The sequence below is a fragment of the Catharus ustulatus genome, chromosome 7 (genome assembly GCF_009819885.2).
Source record: "Catharus ustulatus isolate bCatUst1 chromosome 7, bCatUst1.pri.v2, whole genome shotgun sequence".
NCBI classification, from domain to species: Eukaryota; Metazoa; Chordata; class Aves; order Passeriformes; family Turdidae; genus Catharus; species Catharus ustulatus.
Genome location: NC_046227.1, coordinates 7681868 through 7693893, shown reverse-complemented (window position 1 = coordinate 7693893; position 12026 = coordinate 7681868). Strand labels below are relative to the sequence as shown.

The window sequence follows — 12026 nt, the reverse complement described above, 5'->3', positions numbered from 1 at the left end:
TTCTTTACAACAGGGTTTTGACTTCTCAAACCAGTACTAGGTAAAATTATTTCTACCTACTATGGAGTTAGAAGTTTACAGCCAAAACAGGTGCACCAGCAACATCCAATCTCATGTGAATGTGTTTGTTTAAGTGCTTTTATGGTGCATGTTTCCAAATCAACTTTGCACCAGGTGATGGAAATGAGCTAGATAAAATCCCCAAACTCCTAAGAAACAGAAATAAATTAAATAAAGAAAAAAAAAAAAAGAGAGCAAAGAAACTCCAACCCTTTTTCTAATGCCAAGGAAAACCAGATCAAATGAAAAAATGCTGTATTAATTTTCATACAGTGACTCTTAACAGGCATTACATTTATAAGAGTAACAAAGACAAATACAAAAGGTTTTTATGAAGATGAGGATTAATATACTGGTGTGACTACCTATATTCACTTTGAATAAGCACATGAATAACCACCAATGCAATCTTTCTGATTTCTGTGGCACTTAGTTGATGTCATCAATAATCTATACACATAATGACAAAAAAGTGCTTTGATGAGAAATCAACTCCCCTCCTGCCCACCCTCACCTTAATAGTGGTGTTTAAATAGTGATTACTTGGTTTAAATATGAAGTTATGCAGAGCCACATACCATAATTTCATTTATCTTCTCTCACTGTAAAGCCACTTGAAACCAAAGTAGTACATGTATATATCTTACAGCATCAAAATTTTTAAAATAAACTGGGAAACTAATTTTGAAGAATCTCCCAGTTAGACTGTTCAGTACTTTTAGATCAAAACAGTGCTCTGACAAAGGCAAGCTGTCATGTAACTAAAAAACACTGAAAACTCAGTGACAGTGTTTATGTTTGAACATTCTGCTAATGCCAAGGTCCTTATTATGCCTATATAAAGATTGACAACTCAAAAACAGAGTAAAACCTTAATTACCTTATAATGCAGCAAAACTTGTGTTTTATCAGGTGTTACATTCACATCCACAGCAGAGGCAGGTACAGTAATATTCAAAAAGAAAACAGGATATAAACGAGTACAGTCCTTTTGCATCACCTGACTGTAGTATTGGCGAATTAACTAGAAATTGATTTAATTAAGAGATGTCAGTAAAGGCAATAAAATAAACAAATAAAATAGACAAAATGCACAGAAACAAAATCTGACATTATAAAAGCATAACCGGTTTGCTGGGTTTGAGGGTTTTTCAAGTTAAAGAAATGCTTAAAAGGTCCTCATATACACGTATGCCAGAATAATCACCAAAAGGGCAGTCCCTGGTGGTTTCCATGCCTTCACAGCAAGGAGGCAGAAGTGATATATAGCCTATTTTCCATGCAGGGCACTGTATTTTTACCTTATAGGCTAAATCCCACTTTGAATCCAGGCTTCCCAGCCCTTGATAAGGAACCATCTCTGTCATGGGATTCAAGCTAAGCTTTGAACTCCCCGAAGAGCCAGGCACATCAAATAATGCATGGAGATGGATTACCCTTATTCAGCACTTAACATAACAACATAAGTTCAGGATTTACATCTACAAAGCTTTGCCTGCCAATTGAAAACTACCATTGTGTCCACTTTAAAACCTGCAGGAACACTTTGGCATGAGCATGACTTTTTTCTCTGGTGATGACAAGGATTAGGACAGCAAGGCTGCTCCAAGTGAAGTGCTGCAAGGTTCAGTAGTGAGAGAAACCCAAGAGTATCAAATTCTGCCTACACAATGCCTAGCTGTAGCCAATGCTGCTGCACTATCACTTTCATTTCTACCCAATGCACACACAAATTTAAAGGAAAAGCAGGGGTGTTTGCTTGGTAAGCTCACAGCTGGAAGTGGACAAAATCAAAACTATTTTACAAAATTCTCACACAAGAAATGACAAAGTTCCCTTATGGGAAATTGCACAGGTGATTTCCACAGGCAGGCTAACATAAAGAATCAACTATTCTGGTGTCTTGCATAGAGCATTTGAAATTAATTTTGTTAGACAGCCAAAGTGAAGCCACAACCTCCAGCTCTGTGGTCTGAGTGCAGCAAATGGAATAGAACTGAGGCCCCAGCAATGCCAGACTTGTGGAAGGGTTTTCTGTTGTAAATGCTAATATCTTCACCTGTAATACTCTTAATTATTTCTTGGGGAAAAAAAGCTGTAGATCACTTAGGTGTCTCTGTCCTCAAAGAAACCACATTTCTATTCCTTGAATTAAAGCTAGAGGATGTTACCTTCAGTATTTCCTTCTGAAGAACTGGACGATTATTTATAAAAATGAAACTCCTTTCTGAACTTGAAAGGCTTGTTAAAGAACTGTCTGACTCAGCTTTTGGGAGAAATCCAGAAAGATTTATCTGCAATGATAAAACAAATACAGTGCAAAAGTCTTTTAAACCCAAAATGTTTTTTTATAGAGGTGAGATAGTAAAACAGAATTGTACAGGAGTCCAAGTAGTTCAAATGCATGTACTGCTTCTTGATAGTCACAACATACAAAGATAAAGGCATCTAGAGAAAAAAAAATGAGGCTGAGAAGGATGGGTTTGTATCTATTTCCCTTCATCAATTTACTGACTTATTTCCCATTTGGACTGCCAGTTGCAGCAGGATGCTGCCTGGAGCTGAGGCTGTGGAGAGCCAGGCCAGCAGTTCTTGGCTTACTGACAGGGCCAATGTAAGCCCAGTCCAAGCCAAAGGCACAGAGTACTGCCCAACCTGGCCAGGGCAGCAGTGAACCACCCCTACAGGGAAAGCCCAAAACACACAATCCCTCCCTTTTTACGTACAGAGCACCTTAAATAGCCTGTCACAGGGCATTTATTCAGGGCACCTAAATTTACCTACACCACCTGTATCCAAATCATCTGACTCTCAAGTGCTGAGCACCCACGATTCGCAGGCTGCAGCAGAACCTGTGAGCACAGCACTGCCAGGGAGCCTTGGAAACAGCACATGATTTGTGTACCTAACATGAACTCCAAGTTTGAAGATTTTTCTGTTGAGATTCTTTAACAGGTTCTTCAGGTCAAAATAAGGCTGATGACTCGTGCTGCTTGTCTAATCTCTTCCCCCTCTCCCCACTAAGCAACTTTGAAACTGTTGGATGGATTTCAAATCAGTCTGATAAAGAAGCGGAAATCCCAAAGATGTATTTCCACAATTCCTGTGATAACTGACAGCTGTTTGGAAAGAACAGCCTCAAGATAATGACCTTACTAAAGCAAAAAAGCAATTATATATATAAAAAAAGCCAGGAATCAGCAGCATTCAAGAACTGACATAATGGGCAGCCCACATCCTGCCCCACACATTGCCCTCCTCCACCTGCCCAAACTAACAGGTGAAATAACACTGGGATAACATGAGGATGGAGATTTTGGAAATATGAGAAAGTCTGGAGAATGTTCTGGTAGCAGGGTGGATCACTGAACACAGAAATGAGTCCTCATAAGCTCTGCTTTTGGCAGAACCCCTTGTATTTACTAAAATCCAAATTAACATGCATTTGAAATGGAATTTAGATCCATGGGATTTGGCCTATCCTTCCCATTCATCTACGTCATGCAGCTATCTGCTCATGTGCTCCCTTATTCTCTCCTGACCTTGTACCAAGCATTCTGTGCTAAAGCTGGCGTGTTCTGGTCAGCAACGTCGCACAGAACCAAACACCACTGGTCAAATTAAAGAGGTGTCAAGTATCTGTTGGATGACTATCAGAAAACAACATGCAGCACTTCTAGATTTTATTCTGCAACTTTAGCACATCCTCCCTCAACGCTCCTCCTCTACGCTTTAAGCTCTTTTTCTAATTCACAAATATTTGCACAAGTCTTTCACTTTAAACAATATTTTTATACACAGAAAACATTAACGCAAAACTGAAAGTCTCTAAATAACTCATTTAACAAGTTGCCAGATTTAGAAATGGCTGACTGCTGTTACTATTTACAGCCATGCAGAATATCAGTATGCTCATTAAAAGTTATCTACAATTTATAATACTAGTCTTAGTAGAATTTTCATATATGAGAGTGTATGAAGTATGGTGACAAAATTACAGAGACTGGAAAATACTAACGGTACTTTGATGTCATAGTAGATCAACTGTTTTCAAGATCAATACTTTAATAAAACCCACAACTTACATATGCATTAAAATATATCTGTGATAGATGGACAGCAGAATGCCTTCCCTTTATACCTATCCTTTCTCCAACTGGCACATGAAGTTGCTAAACTTAACCTTCATAGGAAAACACCAGGAAGATTTTCTGTGTGAAACCTTTCAGCCCAAATAAATCTATCCATTTCCAACACTGGGGATCTGAAAAGTGCAAATACTGTCTTGTAATTGTAAAAAAAGTCGTGCCAGTTCTTTATTTTTTTGTTTTATTTTGGTTTTACAAATAGGTCCTGAGTTTGCATGCCTCAAAGCTAATTTGAAATGTGTTCCTGTTTTATTCAGCACTCATAATGGATATGTTTCCAAGAAGGCCAATCTTTAAAATGCCTTTAACTCTGCAGTAAGGAACAGCAAGATTAGTTTTGTCTTCAGTAGACTTTGCAGCAAAGGAGCATGAAGCTACACAATGAACAAACAGGAGTTAAAAGAATTAAAGAGCTGCCCTCTGGTCTGTACAGCAAACGAGACACAGACTGAATGGGAAGGAAAAAAGCAGTGTATGCCTTGCTCCTCAAATACCTGTTTCAATACCTGCACACAAGGGAGGGAAAAATGGTTACACAGGCAACTTAACTCTGTCACTTCGTAGTATTTGGCTGCCTAGCTTAGAAATGTCCACAGTTTCTGAACATCGACATTATGCATGGATCACTTATACACCTATAAATGATGCACATGGTATTTTACACACTATTTAGAGACAGAGGGAGAGATGGAATGTTCCCCAACTTCTATTCAAGGAATATGGATGCCTCACGATATAGCAGAGAAGTAATGTGAGAACCTAAGTGCCTCCTCCAAGCTAGTCCCTTCTAAATACCCCCTTATCTTCTCTTTGGAGCCCCCTGCACTTATCCTGGGCACATCCAAGCTACACTCAGGTAAGAACAGTTCTGGATATTCTGTTCAGACATAAGCAACTCAAACATTTGAAAGTACAAGAAGTGACTTTGCTTTGGTCCCTCCTTTTACTGCACGTATAAAAGCATTCGAAGGCAAACTCTAGATTTAAGTCTGAATAATGCTGTTAAGCTGTACATATAAACAGACTAAAGTCTGAATGATATTATTTAGTACCATGCTGAATGCAGCATTGGTAAGTTGTGTCTAAGAGTCATTGTGACTTTACAGTGATTCACCTCATCCTGCCAAGGTTTACTACTACGTGATACAGGAAAATGCAACTCAGAAGGCTCCAAGGTAGCAAGATTACCCTTTAATAAAAATGTCTCCAACAAAAATGGAAGCACAGTAAAATATTTTGAAATCATTAGACAAAGGAGGGTATAATGGGGAATTCCCTCATTTTCAGAAGGGGTAAAAGAAGCCAAGAGCAGAGAATTTTTTGAAAAACAGAAAGTATTTCACTGAAATGTGTTTGGTGGAAATTTTGCATAACTTGCCCTTCTAAGTATGTGTTTCTTTTGCTGCTCAGGTGCCCCCACTGAAACTGAGGGGATACTCTTTAGGGTATAAGGCTAAGAGGCCATGAAGATGAGAACCATCTAAATGCTTAGGTATTAATCAGAGCACAACCTGCCTGTGGGCCAGGAATCCCAACTGAGACAGCTCTGAGCAATCAGCAATTCTGCATTTGTCATCACAACTGTTTTTACTGCCATTTGATCAGTGCCACATGAGTCCTGATGAGGTGATTCTTGGAGTGGATTTTCAATCACCAAACCAATTAATTTTGAGGAGAGGACAGTAATAGAATCGAACGCATTAATCAGATGTCAGTCTGGAGATGCATCTTCTTTTTCAAATCTCCTTCTACTTGGGTATTTCTTTAGCTCTGTTTCATTGACAGACCTGAAGTGAATTTGGGAGAAGGAAGTTTAAACTCACCTCAGGATATTCGCAGGCGTGTTGAAAAGGTACCATACTGCTCATAACGGCTGTTCCCAGAACTGACATACAGGCCATTTTGTGATCTGATACCCTGGTCTTCTGCCAAATAACTGCCTGAAACAAATGGCACAGAGTCAAATTTTTGACATTATATTTGTTGAACTCATGTCATGTCTATGAACATGCATATGCAACTGCACACACACTGTATATGTAACATTCTGTACCTTGACCCTCTGAAAATCACAACTTTCAGTGTTAACAGACTCAATATGAAACCTTCTGACACGTCTTCTCATGTTGTATTACTTATTTAGACACACAGCAATTGGAAAACTAAGCAAAACTTGTATTCAAGCATGTTTTGTGGCTATTACGGACTGCTGCACCTGAGGCTAACTGTTAAAATGGAATCAATAGAAGTATTACTTCTCCTCTTAGATATACAGCAGTGGGATTTGTGCTTTTCCTGAGCAGTTAAAGCGAGGATTTATGACATGTTTCTCACAGGATGGTCAATATCTGAAGGTGGGCACTGCAATGCTTAAGTTACTTACGCGAAAGAGGTTGTTTTGGTAGAGATCAGCCTACTAGCTGTTCATCCATAGCCCTCACCTGGATACTCTAGGCCTATGACAAGCTTGCCATTTAGAAAGAAAAATAGTTTCTAAGGAACTATATATTATAAAATCAGTTATTTATCTAATGAAAACTCTGTATAAGTTAGAAGGATGAAGGACCATCTGCTGTATTAGCTACATGTCTTGAAATATTATTACAAAGACTTAATAAATACAGTGAGGCAATATGAACTGCAACTTGCAACAGAAGTTACTTGTCAAGTCCACTTATGTATACAGAAGATACTAGCTACTTTGGGAGGTGAAGTTTTGTCTATCACTAATGAAAAGTCCTGTGCCAAATAGTCACAAGTTTAATTCTGAATCTGCTGACTTTCATTCTGTATATCAACAATAAAAATGTTATCCTTGGTTGGTTTTCTGCCTCTAGACAACTGAGACTGCTACACTCAGGTCTACCTCATTTCTACTACTGTTAGCTGCCTGAGTGTATTCGATGTGCAACCTTTAAACACAGAAGGAAAAATAATGCAGCATGTTGCATTTTAAATTGGTTACAGTGCTGTTAAAATTTATACTTTCAGTAGGTACTAGGTGTCCAATAAATTCAAAATGAGCTCACAGTATTCAAGCACAGACTGTTAAGTATGGTGAGAGAGCAAAAAAATACACATACACCCATCTCAAGAAATGCTATACATAGCCTTAAAATTCCACCTGTCCAGTGGAATATTTGCTGGCCTTCAGGGGTGAATTCCACAGAAGAACACGGTTCTCCTGGAACATGATACTCCCTTCCTACAGGACAGGTGGAATTGTAAAGCTTTGAGACTGTTGACCCTAAACTATTTCCCAAATCTTAAATTTTCCAGTTCCATGTACATTCTGCAGCATTTGTGAAGCGGGGCTTTTTAGTCCTGCCTGAATGTAATTCATCTCCTATTGAGCAGCCTGACAGCCCTTTGCACATGCTGGATCACAGTTCACTTATTCTACAGCGAGGTGAAACTCACACATCAAACATAATTTACACTGGGTGGGGGGGAGGGGGCAGCAAACAGAAAAAGGGGAGAAGGAGAAAGGAGTAGCAGAGCCATGGGCTGGGTGTCCACAGCTCTGGCAGGGAGTCCCCCCGTGCTCCAGAGCAGGCAGAGGTGAAGGACAGCCTGGGGCTGCCTCTCAGCCTCTCTCCTCTACACCTGCTCTAAGCCTCCTCAAAGACATTCTGGAGTGATGAAAGAATCTGTCCTCTTCTTTATAGCTCCTCTTATAAAACATATCCTGTACTGCTTCTATTTTAAAATTGATTACTTAAAATGGAAACAGAAAGTGCCAAGTGATTTTTTTCTTTACTGGATATATTTTAAATTAAATGCATGTGACCAAACGGAGAAAGACACTTGTTACATGACTAATATAAACATTATGCTGTTTATTTTAGGGTATCCTAGTGTGATGCTGCAGGTACAGATATAAATCTTAGCTGCTGATTAATGCAAGGTTATTACACAGCTTGACCTGCTAGAATGGCTGATACTCAAAACTATGAAAAGATCACTTGAATAAGGTGGTTTTAAGAAAGCTGGAGAAAATGAGAAACTGAAGACTTGCTAAAAGTAGATACTGTAATAGATTCAGGTTAGTTTTTAAAATAGTCATACACTCATCAGATACTTATATTCAGTACTACAGACAGAATTTTAGGGAATAGTTACCACTGTAGGTTGAATTAAAGACACAAACTAAAGAGGCCATGCAACCCCTAAATTTCTATAGTATATAAAGACACAACAGAATTTGTATTAATTTTTAGCCCTGACTGCACATTATGAAGAAGCAACCAATACGAAGAGTTAATAATTTAAAGAAAATTATTTTTTTAGATTTCCCAGATGTATCAACAGGCATTAAAAAAATCAGATAAAAAAAGCCTGTTCCATTTCATTTATTTTGGAAAGTGTTGCCATGAGTGTTCCTGCAATACCCTATTTTTTTTAACCTTGCTTATACCCTTTAGTTTAGCTAAAAATACACCCCTCACACACCCCCCATATTTTTTTTCTAGGTCATATAAAGCGGGTGTCTAGGATGAGCCAAGGAAGAATCTGACTCTAGTCAGTATGATGACGCTGCAGAAACAGCCTACTCAAAGATATATTATTACATATGGCCCATCTTAGGTTCTGCAAGAGCTAGCCAAATATATTCCACCTCTCTGTTTCATTGAAGGGGATTGCACGATCCAGATCTTACAAAATGTCACAACACATATAAAATCTGTTGCACATATGCATAAGATAATGATGTGTGGGTCTGTGTGTACCTGTTTCTCTACCACACGCAGCCCTAGGACACAGGCATACTTTTGTGGAGGATGACAATGTACATTCCAGCCTAAATGATTGTATGACTCCATGCACACATGGACTAGGCATCTGTGTTTCAGGATGAATACATATAATGCAGAAGGATTCCTTGAAAAATGTGTGAAGCGAGGAGAAAGAGTGTGCAACCTCTTCCCACTGGGGTCCCTGCTATATAGCACTAGAGAGAATAAAGAGCTGGTCAGTATTTGTTTCTTCAAAGATCCCAAAGAAGAACAGAGGGAAAAGAAAAAAAGCAGTTGCTCTGCATCCCTAACTATCCTTCATATTGTAGAATTTCTACCAGCAGCCACAGTGATTTGCAATCCCAGATAAAAGGAAAATCTTAATTAGAGCTGGGACTGGATGTTGTCTCCAACTGTGGCTACTTCAGCACAATTATGATGCTGTGAGTTAAATCCACTCATTCCATTTACCTTATTACTACATAATGACAATACTCTTAAAGTAGATTTTTAGTACCCAAACCCTACCTAATTTCTTTATTTTTTTCATGGCAGTCATATTATTCACCCTGTAATAAAGTTTTGACGGTGTAAAAGTCTAGTTGAGCAAGCAGTTGTACATGAGCTGCAGGCTGGTAACATAACTTGAGTTAGCTCTTTAAAAGGGAATTGCATTTCACAGTCTCTCTAGTTTTGTGCTACATGCTTCAAAAATCCTGCCACCCTGGCATCTGAGATCTCACTGCAGGTAACTCTTTGGGTCAGTATGTTCCTTAGCTTCTTGACTTAAAACCTAATAGTTTATTAGGCTTCAATTGAAAGCATTGCTGCCTACCTGTTAAGAGAGTACACAAACAGGAACAAAACTAGGTAGCAATATCCCAAGTTTGAACTGAGCCCAAGGGAAACAAAACCACATCATCCAGTGTACAATGTCTATGACCGCTTCATCTTAATGATGCACAGACACCCAGCTCCAAGGGCTGGCACATTCTCTGCAATGAAAGAAAACCCATCTGCTAAGATCAAAACTCATCAATATAAAGTCTTCATCACATTCTTTAGAATGCCAGCCTTGAAATGTGCTGCTGTTTTCAGCTCCATGCCTCAACTGATTGTCCTGTTTCAAAACCAATGGTAAGTTACCTTACTAAAAGGGAATCCTTATATAAACTGCCCTTGAAAACAGAAATCACAACAATTTTTCAATTTAGCTTTTAAAAAAAATTATGTAACTAATAAATTATTTTCTTATATATTTTATACTCACCCCTAAGGAATCAGTTGTCCCCTCCATTTTGTACATGATGCTGGGACAATTACCAGTGGAGGTAAACAGTAGAGAAACTCAAGGCACCGTTTTTCCCTCATCAAATGCAGCTACATACCTACCTATCCCATGGGCATCAGATATTACAGCTACCAAGGGGATTTGTTGAGAGACAGCCATGTTCCACAGTACTGTTAATTCTACAAATTCCAGTGCATTCCTTACTCAGATTTCCCTTTCACGATACAAGAGCATCTTCGCAATGAAAAGACTTCCTTGAGCATGACACAGTGGAGAAGTGGTTGAATTTGGGAGTTAGGAGGTAAGTTAGGACAGGAGTTAACAGATATTACAAGAAGCCAAGGATCTTCATCTGGTAACACCTGCCTTTAAAGCCTTTCAAGAATTCCAAAGACTACTGACAGCCATATGCTTTTTGACTGCTTTAATCACACATGTTCAGCCATGGGTGTTCAGAGAACCTGATAGCCTCTTACGACCAGGTGACTCGTAGTGGATGAGGGGAAGGCTGTGGATGTAACCTAAACTTCAGTAAAGTCCTAGACAGTGTCTCCCACAGCATTCTCCTGAAGAAACTGAAAGCCCATGACTTGGACAGGTGCACTCTTTCTGGATGCACTCTGTCTGGATGGCAAAGCCCAGAGAATGCTGGTGAATGGAATGAAATGCAGTTGGCAACTGGTCCCTAATGGTGTTCTCCAGGGCTCAGTATGAGGGCCAGTCCTGTTAAACATCTTTACCAATGATCTGGAGAATGGAACTGAGTGTATCCTCAATCAGTTTGCAGGCAAAATCAAGTTGGGTGGAAGTGCTGATCTGCTGGAGGGCAGAGTCTTCCTGCCCTCCAGAGGATCTGGAAAGGTTGAATTGATGGGCCAAGGCCAATGGTGTGAAGTTCAACAAGATGAAGTGCCAGATCCTGACCCTGGATCACAACAACCCCCTGCAGCACTACAGGTGGGGAAGTGTGGTTATTAAGGTGCCCAGTAGAAAAGGACCTGGGGGTGCTGGCTGACTGACTGCAGCTGAACGTGAGCCAGCATATGCCCAGGTGGCCAAGAAGAACAATGGCATCCTGCCCTCCATCAGGAATAGTGCAGCCAGCAGGACCAGGGCAGTCTTTCTGTACTCAGCACTGGTGAGACCACATCCCAAGTCCTGTGCGTCCTCACAACAAAAAAAGACATGGAGGTGTTGGATTGTGTCCAGAGAAGGGCAATGAAGCTAGAACACAAGTGTGATGAGAGCCTGAGGGAGCTGGGGCTGTTTGGCCTGGAGAAAATGAGGCTCAGAGGCAATCTTATTGGTCACTATCTCATAGCAGGTCATAGCCAGGTAGGGGTCAGGCTCTTCTCCCACGCAACCAGCAAAGGACAAGGGGAAATGGCCTCAAGGTGCACCAGGGAGGTCCAGGTTAGGTGTTAGGAAAAGATTTTCACTGCAAGAGTGGTTAAATATTGTAGCAGGTTCCCTTAGAAGTGGTGGAGTCAGCCTCCCTGGAAGTGTTCAAACACTGAGCAGACGTGGGATTCACAATGGGTTTTAGTGGGCATGGTGGTATTTGGTCAAAGGTGCGACCTGATGCTCTTGGAGATCTATTCCAGCCTTGATGACTCTGATTCTGTGAAAAGATTCTTTCCCCTAGAGAGTGGGTGGGCACTGAAACAGACTCCCCAGGCCTGTGGTCACAGCACCAAGCATGATAGAGATCCAGAAGCATTTGGACAACACTCTAAGGCACATGGTGGGATTCCTGGGGCATCTTGTGCAGGGCTGGCATTTGGATTCAAT

At 40.1% G+C, this 12026-nt stretch overlaps 1 protein-coding gene across 3 annotated transcripts in view; it reads right to left on the bottom strand.

Moving 5' to 3' along the window:
* PMS1 (PMS1 homolog 1, mismatch repair system component) overlaps nucleotides 1-12026 on the bottom strand; it is a 43813-nt gene that overhangs the window by 16675 nt on the left and 15112 nt on the right. For all 3 annotated transcript variants that reach the window (XM_033064439.1, XM_033064440.1, XM_033064442.1), the window contains exons 6-8: nucleotides 6032-6148; nucleotides 2232-2354; nucleotides 941-1084 (exon numbers count right to left, since the gene is read on the bottom strand). In XM_033064439.1, the coding sequence (XP_032920330.1) occupies nucleotides 941-1084; nucleotides 2232-2354; nucleotides 6032-6148 (384 nt within the window). The remainder of the gene's footprint in view (nucleotides 1-940; nucleotides 1085-2231; nucleotides 2355-6031; nucleotides 6149-12026) is intronic.